The 14,729-nt window shown below is 39.7% G+C and overlaps 3 protein-coding genes across 3 annotated transcripts in view; 2 read left to right on the top strand and 1 right to left on the bottom strand.

Moving 5' to 3' along the window:
• Positions 1-1,241: 1,241 nt before the first annotated feature.
• On the bottom strand, positions 1,242-1,781 carry LOC108110138 (ATP synthase membrane subunit K, mitochondrial). The gene is made up of 3 exons (XM_017219052.1): positions 1,659-1,781; positions 1,519-1,583; positions 1,242-1,440 (listed from the first exon to the last, which is right to left on the bottom strand). The coding sequence occupies exons 2-3, from the start codon at positions 1,579-1,581 to the stop codon at positions 1,369-1,371; spliced, it is 135 nt and encodes a 44-aa protein (XP_017074541.1). The 5' UTR covers positions 1,582-1,583; positions 1,659-1,781; the 3' UTR covers positions 1,242-1,368.
• A 1,228-nt stretch (positions 1,782-3,009) lies between these two features.
• Positions 3,010-4,506, top strand: LOC108110133 (odorant receptor 9a). The gene is made up of 4 exons (XM_017219039.1): positions 3,010-3,364; positions 3,416-3,681; positions 3,746-4,267; positions 4,453-4,506. The coding sequence occupies exons 1-4, from the start codon at positions 3,010-3,012 to the stop codon at positions 4,504-4,506; spliced, it is 1,197 nt and encodes a 398-aa protein (XP_017074528.1).
• Positions 4,507-11,866: 7,360 nt separating this feature from the next.
• The window catches only part of LOC108110116, a 58,111-nt gene continuing 55,248 nt past the window's right edge, over positions 11,867-14,729 (top strand). The window contains exon 1 of the mRNA XM_041818385.1: positions 11,867-12,168. Coding sequence (XP_041674319.1) covers positions 11,867-12,168 — 302 coding nt within the window. The remainder of the gene's footprint in view (positions 12,169-14,729) is intronic.

The raw sequence follows: 14,729 nt of genomic DNA on the forward strand, positions 1-14,729 counted from the left end.
AAAAAACAAAAGAAATCGAAAGAAGACACAAATTAATGAAATGATGAGTAAAAGTAACAAAGCAAGCTTGCTATCACAATACATGTAAAAGGTATATTATATAGCATATTGATAAATGATATAAACATTAATTTATACCTATATTTTAAATGCATCATCTGGTTTTTCGTCTCCACCAAAACAAGGATAGCAACAGACATAAGCATGATTATGATTACGATAACGATAACGGTTAGGCAGGAAACGGAACGACGAGGAAGAGTAGATTGTGGAGAGGATAAGAGACGAGTACATGGCATATATGCATACAAATATATGTAAACCATTTTTACATTCAATTCATTCAAATTAATTTTTAGTAATACTGAAATTTCGATAAACTGGGCCAGCGAATGCTACGCCCTCGCCCCGCCCCCTCAAAAAAATCCCTACCCACGAAAAAGAGGAAAATTTAAAGCAAGTTTGAAATGAAATAAAAACTTTAAATAAAATATTAAAAAAACGAAAACCAAAACCAAAAAAGGAAATCAAACCCGAAGTTTGGTAAATGTGTTCCTAGACTATTGAAAACTACTGCTTATTCCATTCGGCGATATTATAAAAAGGTTCTGATCTGGCATTGCTGATTTATTAGCATGGGGAATGAATATTTCTTCGTTTTCAGATTATTTTAGTGAGATATTTGCTGAAATTTTTACTATAATATACTATAAAAATTTTTACTTTAGAAGAGGTTCTAACTGGCATTGCTGTTTTGGAAAATGCCGGGCCAATAACTTTTGGGTTATAAGTGAAAGGTAATCTGCTGAAAGCACTCACATTCCTAGTTTTTGTAGTATAAAGCCACTAGATCGGAATATATGATTTAACCAAATATATTTCTGTAGTCAAATATTTAAAATTGAAAAACATATCAACCCGGATCTTCATTTAGGCAGTTTCTTGAGTTATAGCTTTCAATTCCAAATCTTCTATCGCCTTAACCTTTTCCTAATGTGCAACAGTTTTTTTTTTTAATGAAGCGATAACGGGTTGGACACTTAACTCTTCTCTTTGAGATGCTCCAACTGTGGATGTTCGTTCCAATTCTGGTAAAGCTAATTAGCTAATCATGTTGCGATCTTAAAAACAATATGATAAACGAGGAGTACGTAATGCGAGCTTATTTTCAAGAGAACCGCCATTAAGGTGCCGTGAAATCATGTGGGAGTCCAAGGATCGTTACATAATGCACTTCGCGGTTTAGTGTGTTACATTCTCTGCTTATTTATTCCTTCAATGTCTTGCACTACACATAAAATAAACTGATCCGGAATCCAGATTTGATCCCAGGATCCAAAACTTCGGATGTGGAGGATGAGAGGAGCTCTACTTCTTCTTGGGCTTGAGCACCTGGTAGGCGATCAGCAGGCCAACGACTGCGTATGTGGCTTTGGCCACCTGGAGGGTATAAATGGATGGCATAACAACCGGATTAGTATTACGGCCGGGCAATGACCAGGAAATCGCACTACTTACATTAGCACGGCCGCTCATGGTGGTGCCATTGAAGATTTTACCCAAGCCTTTCTCGCCGGACATTTCTGGGGATAATGTGAAGGTTATATGTATTAACTGGGAACCTTTGGCCGAGTGCCCCGCGGGAATGTTCTACTCACTTTACGGTTTATTTGCACGGATTTCGAGCTGATGCAGTCGCCAGTAAAAAATATTTGCGAGCGGAGGTTATACAACTGTAATCGATAGCAGGAGGTTATTAGTGCAGGCCTATCGATATGACTCGTGTCACTTTGACATGCTGGGACTGCCAACTTGGGTGAAACAAACCTATATAAATTTTTAAATATTTTATTTAAAGTTAAAAAATAAGAAATGCTCACCTAAAAAATATTCAAATTTATTGAATAGTACAATTTTCTTACCTCGTGGATAAGTGGTCGTTTTTGTGTGTTAGACAACACTAGTTCTGATTGTTATTATCTAGGCGCTAAAATTTAAAATTCAAAACCCATTTTGACATTTTGTCTTAAAAAACGACTAAAATGATGCAATTTTATTGTAGCTACGATTTTTAAAATAGGAAGGCATGAGTCATTTTATTAGGTGTTAATAAATATAAAACGCATTTGTTATAGAAAAATATTAAAAACCGAAACGAATTTTGATACATTTTAAAGTTAGTCAGCAACTTAAATTGATATAAATTTCAAACAAAAGTATTAAATGGGTCATTTTACTTGCACTTCTCTTTCACTATCTGTCTTAATATAAATCCCAATGCATTCTTTTAATTAAAAAGAACAACGGCAATTAAATACTGCGCGTTTAACATATTTACCTTTTCCTTAAAGGCAAATTATAGGGTCCTTATCAAATGTCAACGGCAGCTTTGTCAAATCGCATCTAATTAAGGAGCTAAAAATACACGCCCACAGCTATGTAGTTGCTCGGATCTCCGCAGACTCATTAAAATTATAATGCACTTCCTGGGAAACGAAAGGCTGCCATTTGATTGTCAAGAAGACCAAGAGAAAGGGCATTAACTAGAATGCAGCGAAAGGCAAAAAAAATCGTGTAATTAGAGCCATAAATGCACTTGAAGTCCACCCAAGTCCACACCCACTTAAACCCACAAAACCGCGCACAAAGCAAGCATATTAAATGAAAGCAGTGCCAAATCCTTCGCCCCAACAATTGGCAAAAAAAAAATAAATACAGTCGGAATTAGTTTTCTCGGACTTTGCCAAGTTTAACTTAAGCAATTTAAAGTATTTAAAATTTAAATAAATATTTGGAAAAAAATGTATATATATTATATATATATTAATTAGGAAATCAGTATTATATATAAATCATAATAGAAAAGATTCTAAAAAATTGTCGCTTTTCAGCTATAAAAGTTCGACTGTACTTTTGACATGACATTCAATGCCACGCCCCTTCCTCCCAGGGAATATAAAAACCTTAGACTAGCAGGACTTGGCTGTATGAGCAATCAGTCAGTTCAAGATGAGCGACAAGGTTCCAGGAAAACAGCAAGACCAGAATCAGGAGCAAAAGCAAGAGGGACAATCCTTGCGAGTCCAAATCCTTGTGTACCGTTGCATGGGCATTGATCTGTGGAGTCCCACGACCATCAACGATCGTCCATGGCTCACCTTTGTAACCATGGGACCACTTTTCATGTTCATGGTGCCCATGTTCCTGGCCGCCCACGAGTACATAACACAGGTGAGCCTGCTGTCCGACACTCTAGGATCCACCTTTGCCAGCATGCTGACTCTGGTCAAGTTCCTGCTCTTCTGTTATCACCGCAAAGAGTTCGTGGGTTTGATTTACCTCATCAGAGGTATTCTCGACAAGGGTGAGTGGGTTTTGGTGTAACCAAGATTATTAACCAACTTCTAATCCTTAGAAATCAATGTCTGGCCGGATGCCCGGGCCATCGTGGTTGAGGAGAATCAGAGTGATCAGATGCTGAGTTTAACGTACACCCGCTGCTTCGGTCTGGCGGGAATCTTTGCGGCCATCAAGCCCTTTGTGGGTCTTGTAATTTCCCTGATTCGCGGCGATGAGATTCATCTGGAGCTGCCGCACAATGGTGTGTATCCATACGATCTCCAGGTGGTCGTGTGGTATGTGCCCACCTATCTGTGGAATGTGATGGCCAGCTATAGTGCTGTAAGTAATTTGTGGAATGAAAACTACATTAGGAACTACTTTACTGTTGTAATTTACGTATTAGGTAACTATGGCTCTCTGCGTGGACACTCTGCTCTTCTTTTTCACCTACAACGTGTGTGCCATTTTCAAGATAGCCAAACACCGAATGATCCATCTGCCGGCAGTGGGCGGCAAGGAGGAGTTAGAGGGTCTGGTCCAGGTGCTATTGCTGCATCAAAAGGGACTCCAGATCGCTGACCACATTGCGGACAAGTATCGTCCATTGATCTTTTTGCAGTTCTTTCTATCGGCCCTGCAGATTTGCTTCATTGGATTCCAGGTGGCAGATTTGTTTCCCAATCCGCAGAGCCTCTACTTCATCGCCTTTGTGGGTTCACTGCTCATCGCTCTGTTTATCTACTCGAAATGTGGGGAGAACATCAAAAGTGCCAGCCTGGACTTTGGTAATGGTCTATACGAGAGCAACTGGACAGATTTTTCGCCACCCACCAAGCGTGCCCTCCTTATCGCCGCCATGCGCGCCCAACGACCTTGCCAGATGAAGGGATACTTCTTCGAGGCCAGCATGGCCACCTTCTCGACGGTGAGTAGCCATGCCACGTGCCACAAAAGTACACTGAAAGAGATTACAATGAACATTTAATATGTTAAAGAAAACTCTTGCAAATCAGAAAAGTTCTTGAAGGAATATTTAGCTATAAAAATGTTTACCTAAAAATATATTTATCCAAGTTTATTATTTTCTGTGTAACATTTCCTTCTTTCCAGATTGTCCGCTCTGCCATGTCGTACATCATGATGTTGCGCTCCTTTAATGCCTAAAAAGTATATGAAAATGAGCCGAAGGATGCTGTATGCCGGGAAGGTGTGCCAGGTGACAAAGCACTTTGGGAAAAGCGCAGTAAAAATAGGATTGATATTAAAATGAGAAAGTTGACAACGATACAGGGTTATATATATATTTTTTTTTTTTGGTAGAATGACAAGTTTAACATTCCAATAAATATGCATTAAAACAAGGAGGATCTAAGGAAAAGTCATGCGACTGCAAGATACACATGAAAAGTACTTAGCAGCCCACCTTTCATCCATTTTGCCTGTACAGACGGACATGGCTAGGACAATTTGGCTTTTATTATTTTGAATATATTTCATATTCATAACTATCAAAATATGTTTTCAAGTGCACTACAAGTTGACATAGTTTCCAACAGAAATCTGATATAAAAGCCTAACTACGAGGATTAGAGGAAAGTAAGCAGTGTTATCGGCCATCAGGCAAATTCACTTTCAATTCACTACCAATTGGGGTTGCCCCGACACATTTAGCCATTATTATTTGTATCTTCGCATTGAGTTGAATTTGCTAGATGAATTTGTTTTATTTTTATAACGAGCCAAGCAAACTATAGGCAAAATCAAGGGGGGAGTGAGTTAAGGATAAAAGTGAGGACCACCCACAGCAGCACCCATCATGACGGCGGACTTTTTCAACTTGAGCTCCTATTTTTTTTCCTTGCTCCTCGGTTTCTAATAAAAGGCCAGGTGCACAGGGGAAAGGTTGGGTGGGGGAAGTGAAAGTAGAGCAGATTGCAAGCGATATCGCTGCAAACTATTCGAATCTTTTCGCGATTTTCAGCCCGTCTCACCTGGCCTTCAGCCCACATTTACCATCCACCGCCAGCCACCATTCATTTTCTAGCGGGTCTGTAACGATTTCCTGTTCGAATCGTGATTGATGACAGCCCGGGTAGACAGCCCGTGTAGCAGTAGGGAGGATGGCTGAATTCCTGCTGGATGCAAAAGTCTTAAGTACACGCAACACTGAGCTGCGTGATTGGATACTTGGAAGCGCCGCCCAGAAGCACATCTACTACATTTCACGCCCGTTGCACTTTAATTGCCAACTGTTTTCCCGAGCAATTCGAATGCCATACCATAAGCACTTAATTACGTATACGACATGGTGGCACGAAGCAATCGCGTTTCATCAATGGAGACTATTTTGGCTTGCATTTAAATGTTGTTAACTAGATATTCCTATGATCTAGAATTAGAGTTCTATACTCTGTTCTTGACTCTTATATTTATCTTTAAATTCATTCCCATATCATAGTACATACCCGATATAAGCGACAAAATCGGAATAATGGTGACCCAGAGAGCTTACCTTAAATAAATTGAGTACCGAGAATGGCAAAGTCGGTAACCCGACCATAGCCTTCATTCATGTTTCTGATTGAATTTCTCTGGGGCTTTGTGCTTCTAATTTCATTTCTGCCCTACCTAAGGTCATCATCCCCAGGACCTCATACTCTTACTCCACCTCCTCTTTGGCCATAAACAGTTCTTGATTTACATTGCCAAAATTGAATTTATTTATCTCCCTCTCGTCAAATCGCTTTGGCCCCGACATTCCCTACTACCCCCTACTATCACCCACTCAGCTCCTGTAAGTCTGATTTGGTAACAACAATAAAGAAGATTGGCAGAGAGGAGCAACTGGAACAGAAACAAAATAAACGGAATTGAAATGTCCCTGGACCTGGTCATGATTTATTGCATCGCATAGCGACGGGATATTCTAAACTTTTTGTCCGAAAAACCCAAAAACAAAACGAATCCAACGGAAAGTGTCCCCCATTCCCGACTCCCCATTCTCCATTCCCGGGAAACAAATAAAATATTATTTGAAATATGTGTTATGCGAACCCCATGATTGAGCATAAATAAAGTGTAAGCCGGCAGAAGCGGAGGGCTCGAATAAAGGATATAAACTGTTTTGACAACTTCGGGCTTGTGTTGGCCAACAACAAAAAGGGTTTATTTTCTCTCCCTGTTTTTTTTTTTACTACTGCCAACCAGCCAGGCAGGTAGTAGTTTTGAACTGCAGGTGAATTAATTAGTAGTGAATAACTCTATTTCCTCTATCAGCATCGGAGAGGCGGCAAAACAAAGGCACGTTATTGCCCACTAGTTTTCGCCATCCTATTGTTCGGCTGCCCTGGCCTATGACTTTGAATGGAGGGGAATTTTATGAAATACAAAAGTTTATATAACCTACGCTTAACGAGTCTGCAAATACCCTTAGTTATGTTTATATTAATGTTAATATTTAGTCAGTTTTTTTTAGACTTACTTCGTTATAAGCTCAAAAGTCAAGAGGATCATAAGTTTCCTATGATTTTCTTATCAGATAAGTCTTTCCATTACCTTTTCATTCAACTTTTGAATCAGTTCACCATAGTTCTTAATTCCCTGCAAATATTTATTGTCAGCCTGAAAAAGTTTCGTTAAAAAATTTGCTGACTGCTGCGTAAAGTTATTTTTTATTTCGAAACTTTTTTGCATTTTATACTATTTGGTGACTGCTGCGCGTATTTATTTACAAACTTTCGGAAATCATTTTTTTGTCCTTTTAAACTCAATTGCGATTGATGAATATTGATGTGGATATGGTAGAATTTGCATGTCAAATGGGAAAATGCAGTGACATTTTGTTAATTTCAGTAAGGTTTACCCCTCGTGGCAGTCCTTAAGTGACTTATCCTTGAATTTATCCCAAAACCTTTCTAAGTTTGTATTTAAAGATTATTTGTGATTATAAGTATAGTTTTCCTAGCTCTCTAGTCCAAAGTGTTACCCTACAACATGTCTTAGCTTTGGTTACTAAACTCAACGAAAGGTTTTCGATCGCCATGGCATTTCACCTTCAAAAAGTTATCTTTCCAGTGACTTTACAGGTAACTCAACTTAGAAAAGAGATATAGCTCATAACCAAAATTTCCGCGAGTGCCAACTTCGCAAATGTAGAAATGTGCGTCTGCAGGATGCCCGTGTATCCTGGATGTCCTGTTCTTTGAGCTGGCAACGTGAAATGGTAACAAAGTAACGTCGGAGCTTAACGACTGCGGCCATAATGCCAGGACAAACTGTTCCACCTCGAAGCCATCAAACCGGACATGACAACGGATGGGAAACTCCAGCCGTCTTAGGTGGAAAACCTAAGCCAGCCAGCCAAAAGCCACATGCTTGAAAAAAGAAAAAAAAAAGAAAACAAAAAGGCAAAAACATGAAGAATGAAAAAGAGTAATAGAACCATCAATGTTTAGATGTTTTATGTTTTCACTTTTAGCGTTTTTTGGGCGGAGCTGAGAAGCAGATGATATAGCGAGCCATTGTCATTGATGATGATGATTTATGGCCCGACTGCAAGTGTCAAAAAAAAGAAAACAAAAAAGAAACAATCATACTATAAAGAGTATACGCAACGTTGTACGCCGCTGGCGGAAGTCTAGCTGCATTTTAACTCCTCCGCAGGCGTCCCAATAAGAACGACGACTGCTCCTGCTGGCCATCTGCCATTGTCACATAAAGAAATCAACAAAATCTTGGTCTAAGGTCTCAGAAATAAGTTGCGGTTAAGGTTAAGGTTAAGGTTAGTTCTGTTTAGTAGGCGAGATGGCTCTCCTTTACTGTGATTTAATATAAAAATTAAGAATATTTAATATATTTTAAATTATATATATTTTTATTAACGAAAAATGTTTCAGTTTTAGAAATTATGTGCGTACTTTTTCTATAAAAGTTTATAACTTTATATTAAAAATAAGAAAAAAAGCTAGAATTTATTATATTTGGGAAACATTTTTCTTTTTTAAACATTTTTCAATGGACATTTAGTACATATTTTAGTTTAAATCTCAGCCTTCTCTGTAAACAACATTTGATTAAAATTTGTTATTTCCATAAAACAAAAGACTCAACCGCACTTATACAGCCAGCCAGGCTGAGGGTCAAAGTTCCTTCTTTTGTGGAAATGCCAGTGCCGTAGTATTTTATAATTTTCTCTTTTTCAAGCGAAATTACTTTTGATTGTCGTCCAAAGTCGAACTCCTTTATTTCTAGAATGTTTCTTAGATAAAAATAGAAATACCAAGTCGCAGCTAAAGAGCAGGCTGTTCAAGCTGAGTTTATAAAAAGTATCTAAAGAAAATGGGTTCTTGTTTTAAATTTTGATTTATTGTTTAAAATAGTAAAATAGCCTTAAAAACAAGGATTCTTATAGTGTAGAATGTTAACAATCTTTTAAAAGTTTTAACAATTTTTAATCAGATTTTTAATCTATTTTTTTATTCATTGTAGAATTCTAGGAGGGAGAGTTATCATGGTAATGTTCTCCTAACCCAGTTTTGCCAGAGAAGTCCGACAAAAATCACATCAAAGCTTTTCGGTGAAAGCTTTCGGAGTGCGCTAGTAGGCAGTAACAGGTCCGTCTGTTAGCAACAGCACGTTAACAGCCTAGTTAACAGAGAAGCAACAGTGCGCTGGCCGATTTAAAATAACGTGTCCTCTGACAAGTCGACTCAGTTCCTGTTCAGCCATAGTCGGTTACGTTTGCCGTGAACCGAGCACCGAGCACCGAGCATTGAGCACCGGAAAAGTGTCGAGGAAGTGTAGAGCATCAGCAGTATCAGAAATCTGAGACTCAAGCACAGTCTTAATACAAAACAAAGATACCAAATCTCAATTCAAAATAAACACAAAAATTCGAAATCAAAATCAAAATTTTCTAAATTCTCAAAACAACAACAAAGAGTTTTTTGTGTGCTGAAAAGACTTTGTCGCGTGCCCATAGAAATCAACCAAATTACAAGGTTTGGATTCTGGTTCTGCCCTTATTTTTGTGTCAGTTGGTTGTTGTTGTTGTTCCTTTTTTTTGGTTTTTTTTTAAAGTGCGTGCGTGCTATGAAAAGTTTGTTTAAGGGGTTTTCTTTTTGAACAAAAAAAACAAAAATATAAATAAAAGTATATATAATAATAATATAAGAATATAAAGAAAGCGGCTGAGCGGGAAAGTTGGAGGTCAGGTATCTGGTATTTGGTACTTGATGCCCCCTGTCCAGCCAGCTTTTTGTGCTTGCCTCGGCTCTTTCGAGCTGAATCCAGTTTATGCAGACCTATGCAGAAAATTTGATTTCATTTTGGTTCAGTTTGGTTTGGTTTGGTTCCTCATTTCCTCTGACTCTTCCTTGGGTTCCGGTTCCTTCTTTCCTTTCTCTTCTTTCTTTTTCCCCCCCTTTTGCTGGTGGTAATTTTGTGTTGCCTTTTCATATTTGATGAGGACGTGTTGGCGGACCCAGGGGTCTGTCACCTATATATATATATATTCTGCTCCTAAAACAGAAGCTCCAGTTAACATCTTGCTTACCACCATGGGCACCATGGGATGGGTTATCCGCCCATTTTATACTTTATTTATCTGTCCTGGCCCCGCCCACTAAGCCCATCACCACCCAGCCCAGTCAGGCCAACCAACCATGGCCTTTTGTTATGCATGGCCGTGTGAATCATTCATATGCAAATGCTGTGAAAATTCTCATTTATGTTTTGAGGAATCCCGCAGAAGCCACTAGCATGTGTCCGTAACCGAAGAGCATAGGAGAAGTCTTTTTAATGGTCTTGCGGTTTTCCAGATCTTCTGATCCTGCAGATGAGGGTATGCATCTGCCAGGCACAGTGATGATCACTGGACAGTGGGATAGTGGGACAGTGAGGCAGTGGGGCAGTGCTAAATGCGGCCAATGCCATATTTTTAGTGTCCATTAAGTGTTGCCTACTTATCGGCTCCCGTCGCTGATATCTGATGGCTGATAGCTGTTAGCTGTTAGCTGTTAGCTGCTCTGCTTTGTTTGTCCTGGCCAATTACCCGGGTGAGCAGTTCATTTGCGACCATGACTAACCGCTTTCCGCCCTAATCTAATCGGCTTTGCCAGCCGCCAGCCGTCAGTCGTTAATCTTTTTGATTCCTAATCGTAGGTGAATGATTTGAGATTTCTAACTGCTCTGTCTGGCTCAGACGTGGTTTTATTTGTTATTTGGATTGTATATACTATATATAACATTCCAACTAATTTGTTATTATTAAAAACTAACTAGATTTTCCATAACAAATTGTTATGAAAGATAAATGGTAAAGACTTAACGTAAATTATAGAAAAGTAACCCATTTTGTAATTACTTGCAATTGGTTTGGCTTTGCTCTGTTCGAGTATATGTGATGGCCATAATCCGCTCTGGGTGATCAATTGTAATCGGCGGGATGTTGACGCTTTAAGCCTCTTGTCCGCAACAATCACCGGCTCTTAGCCCTTTCATGGTTTTACCATCACGGCTCTCGGTGTTCGTCGAGAGCATTATACGGGAACTTGGCTAAAATCAGGAAGCATTTTTTTGCATATGAAACAGGTTAATACCCTACACTACTTGATACTACAAAAACAATGAATTTTACTTTGAAATTTAACGAAAATGTCATACAGAAAGTCTCAGTTTGAGATATTTAAAAAAGGTTCTAAAAGTATGATAATAATTTAGACTTTTATCCATAAAACTGGTTTAATATTTAACTACTTACCTACTCTGAGCTATATTTCTGCAAAAATATTAAATAAAATTAGTGTATTTATCCAACTAACTTAAAAACTAAAACTCCCATTGATTGATTTTTGTATTAACAAACTTTGAAATAGATTAAAATACTTTAGCTGGCAGCCATAACCTTAGCCATGCCAGCTCTCCTTTACCACAGAGAATATTGTTTGGCATTCCTCTGCGAATATTTTAAAGGGTTGTTCTCTGGGTCTGACCTGACCTGATCATCTTCTTCTTCTTTTTTTTATATCCCCAACTGCAAGCCCCAACGACTCGCTTCCCGGGAGCGTTAAAAAGTTATTATAGTCCTGGCTCCGACCGCCGGCACATTTTAAGGCCAAGGATGGAGAAGTTTCGCTTTTTATTTTAATATTGCGGCTAATTTGGTCCGACCACCACCAAAACCAACAAGAAGACAGGAAAAATAAAAAAATAAACTGGGAATAATAAGATGTTAGAAGGAGGGTAGGAGGGGTAGTAAGAGGCTTTCCACCAGCCACGGCAATTAATTTACATTATTTTTCCCTTTGTTCGCATGGCATTGTTTTCCCTCTCGTTTCGTTTTCCGCTTCCACTTTTTTTTTTCTTTCTGCCTTCTGCCTGGGTTCCCGCTGCAGCAGCGATTTTATTTAAAAACAATTACAACACCTGGCCATCTGGTCTGTACCATCTCTGTTTCATCGCGACCTGGTTAGGAGCCGTCCATATAAGCGGGACTCGAAGAAGAACGAAACGAATCGTAGCGAGGATGTCGGACAAGCAGCAGGAGAACGGATCTAAGCAGGAGGAGCAGCAGCAGCAGCAGCAGCCGCAGCAGCAGCAGGAAGCAGAGGCTTCTACTAGCAGACATGGTAGCTGCGGATCTCCACCGGAACCGGAGCGGGAACCAGAAACCGAGCCCGAACCCGAACCCGAACCGGAAGTAGAAATGGAAGTCGAAGTAGAGGAGGCCGGTGCTGCTGCAGCTTTAACAGGATCGGAAACTCTGGCTCCGGCCAACCCAAATCCGGAACTGGAACGCGACAGGGACAGGGACTCCCATGGCGACAGGTGAGTCAAACGGATTCCGATACCCAAGCTTCATTACCCTTACTCCCAAGTAGCTATCCCATCCATCCCATCCTCCTTGCGCTCTTAGCGACCTTGTCAATATCCATTAGCTAATTGGGCATGCCATGGCAAGGCAGCCGAAGGTGGGCCTAGCCTGGCCCCGAAAAGAGAGCCCACAACTGACCCAAAATGAAATGAAATCAACCCAATTACTATATAGTAGCATGCACACATATATATACATATATATATTAATTATATTAACCACATTAAAAGCATATTATAATCATATCTTATCCGCATTATAACCAGCCATTGCTTAGCCTGTAAATTTTTGCAATCGAAACGACCATCTCTCATCCATCAAGTTGAGGAAAACTAAATATGTAAAGTTATAGGTATTAAATATTAAATAAATATTCAAAATCATATTCCCATAAGATATATACAATATATATAGAACTTATAGCATGCCTTATAGATATGTATACGATATAAGATTCCTTGTAAAAAAGAGAGACTAAGGCTTGCAGGATATTTAATTAACTAAAAAAGGACACGAAATCACAGCACTTCTTATACTGGCGGGTGCATTAACCTTTAGAGCATCCTCTCTCCTTAGTTCCTAAGCCTTATCCCATACCCTAGATAACCTTTTTCCTGAGCCCAAAACCTTCTACTTACACCGAGTTAAGGTTAACACATTTTCCATTTTCCTGGCGGGGGATTCCAATTAGGGAAGCTTTATAAATAGATGCCAGCCACTCCCCAATTGGACCTTAGAGCTTGAGGTTGGGGGGTAAGCAAATCTTTTTGGGAATTCTCTTTGGGGGCAGGGATGATGACATCCCCTCCCCCCCTCTCCCTCCTCTACTTACAGGTATTCCCAATCCTTTTCCCGCTTTGGGTTGCTTGGGTGTTATTTCGCCTGATGGCATATTTTTGTCATGAGCCTACCTTTTATAGGGGTAAATTATGTTTTATTTTGTATTAAATATTAAGATAACTTCGGCAGTTAGTTACTTAAAACATCTACTAAGCTCAGAGTGAACTAATAGTGAAGGTTGAGTGAGAAGTTCTTATCTCTATTGCCCTAATTACCCTCTGATTGTGGGCGGGAGTCCTCCTCCTTCGCCAAACGACGCCTATCGCAGTGTGATTTATGGCCGGATCAACAGGAATTTATAACTTTAACGTAACCTATGGTCATAGAAAAAGTTGCAACTGCTATTTAAGTATTTATTTTGTAGGTTAAACTAAGAACTTGACTTCATTTCTGACTTTCTCTCAAACAAACCATCAAAAAATCCATTTAAAATATTAAAAATTGACTAAACTTCCCATAAATGAATGCTTAATCTGAATACATATTTGAATTGCAATTAAAATGGCAATCAATTATTATTTAAATTTGTTTCTGCTATAATCATGTCCAATGTCTGAGTGTATTGCTGTGTCAATTAGCGGTGTAAAATCCTATTTAACGCTGATCTCTGGTGAGACCTCCTGCCTCTGGGAAAGTTTCTACTTCAGTTCTAACTTCACACACTCTCTGTGTGGTGTCCCCTTGAAACTTCAGTTTGACTCTTCCCCTTCCCCCGGATGGAGTGTGCCCTTCGCCAACATTCATTTCCGGACTTGCCTCCGGGGGCCACCTCGTCATCGTCTCGCACTCAATCATCGCCTCATTCAGCACTGCAATTGACACTTTGCGGGGCGTTCTGTTTGATTTCTTTTACTTTTCTCTTTTTTTTTTTTTTTTGCTTTTTAATTAAATACCTAATTGGGAAGGATATCAAACCGATGGAGCGTGGTAAGACCAGGTGCTGCTCCTGGTCCTACTCCTGCTCCTGCTCCTGCTCCACAGAGATTACCGAAGTGTAACTATAGCAAGTGGCAAGGGGCGGAACCCTGGACAAGTGCCACACCAATGTTGACTTTATGCACATCAATTGTTCGGCAGCGAAAGGCAGGACAAACACCGTGATAGTTCGGTGGTTGAGGGACGTGGAGCGTTGATAGTCAACAAACATAGCAGCATGGCAAAGGCACATCCTGCCCTTCCCCGCCTCACTGATTTGACAGCATAATTAACAACTCTTCAGCAGATCCCAATCCCCTTCTCCTCATCGTTCATGTTGCTTATAGTACTTCCGATGATTTTTCAGGGGAAATCCCAGGATTTATTGCTGGCTGAGCATTGAGAATATCTTTTGGCGAAGGTTGCTTTGGTTTGGATACTACTACTCGTAGATACTGGATGGGATTCCCCTCTTTCCTGAGTACCTAACATGTCTTTGGAATTGACAATGAGCCTCTGGCTTGGACATGGCACGTGAGCTGGCTGCCAGATGAGCCGCCCCCCCCTCCTTGTTGCTCCTGCTCGCATTGTCATTACCGTTCAGCCCTGCCAAATTGTTAATGGAAATTATTAGTTATTAGCTGCTTTGCATATTTTGATGAACCTGGCCTGGTCTTGGCTTTTCTTTATAACAATTTTGGTAGCAAATATCCAGGAAAAGTTTTTTTAAAGGTGATATTTCTCATTGCTTGCCAATGAC

The sequence above is a fragment of the Drosophila eugracilis genome, unplaced genomic scaffold, assembly GCF_018153835.1.
Source record: "Drosophila eugracilis isolate 14026-0451.02 unplaced genomic scaffold, ASM1815383v1 contig_2155, whole genome shotgun sequence".
In the NCBI taxonomy this organism is placed as follows: Eukaryota; Metazoa; Arthropoda; class Insecta; order Diptera; family Drosophilidae; genus Drosophila; species Drosophila eugracilis.

Bases quoted from the DNA above. Each gene is read 5' to 3' on its own strand.
- LOC108110133 (XM_017219039.1), top strand. From the start codon at position 3,010: ATGAGCGACAAGGTTCCAGGAAAACAGCAAGACCAGAATCAGGAGCAA. The intron at 3,682-3,745 runs GTAAGTAATTTG...TTTACGTATTAG, and splicing joins TGATGGCCAGCTATAGTGCT to GTAACTATGGCTCTCTGCGT. The intron at 4,268-4,452 runs GTGAGTAGCCAT...CCTTCTTTCCAG, and splicing joins GCATGGCCACCTTCTCGACG to ATTGTCCGCTCTGCCATGTC.
- LOC108110138 (XM_017219052.1), bottom strand. From the start codon at position 1,581: ATGTCCGGCGAGAAAGGCTTGGGTAAAATCTTCAATGGCACCACCATG. The intron at 1,441-1,518 runs GTAAGTAGTGCG...TATACCCTCCAG, and splicing joins CCATGAGCGGCCGTGCTAAT to GTGGCCAAAGCCACATACGC.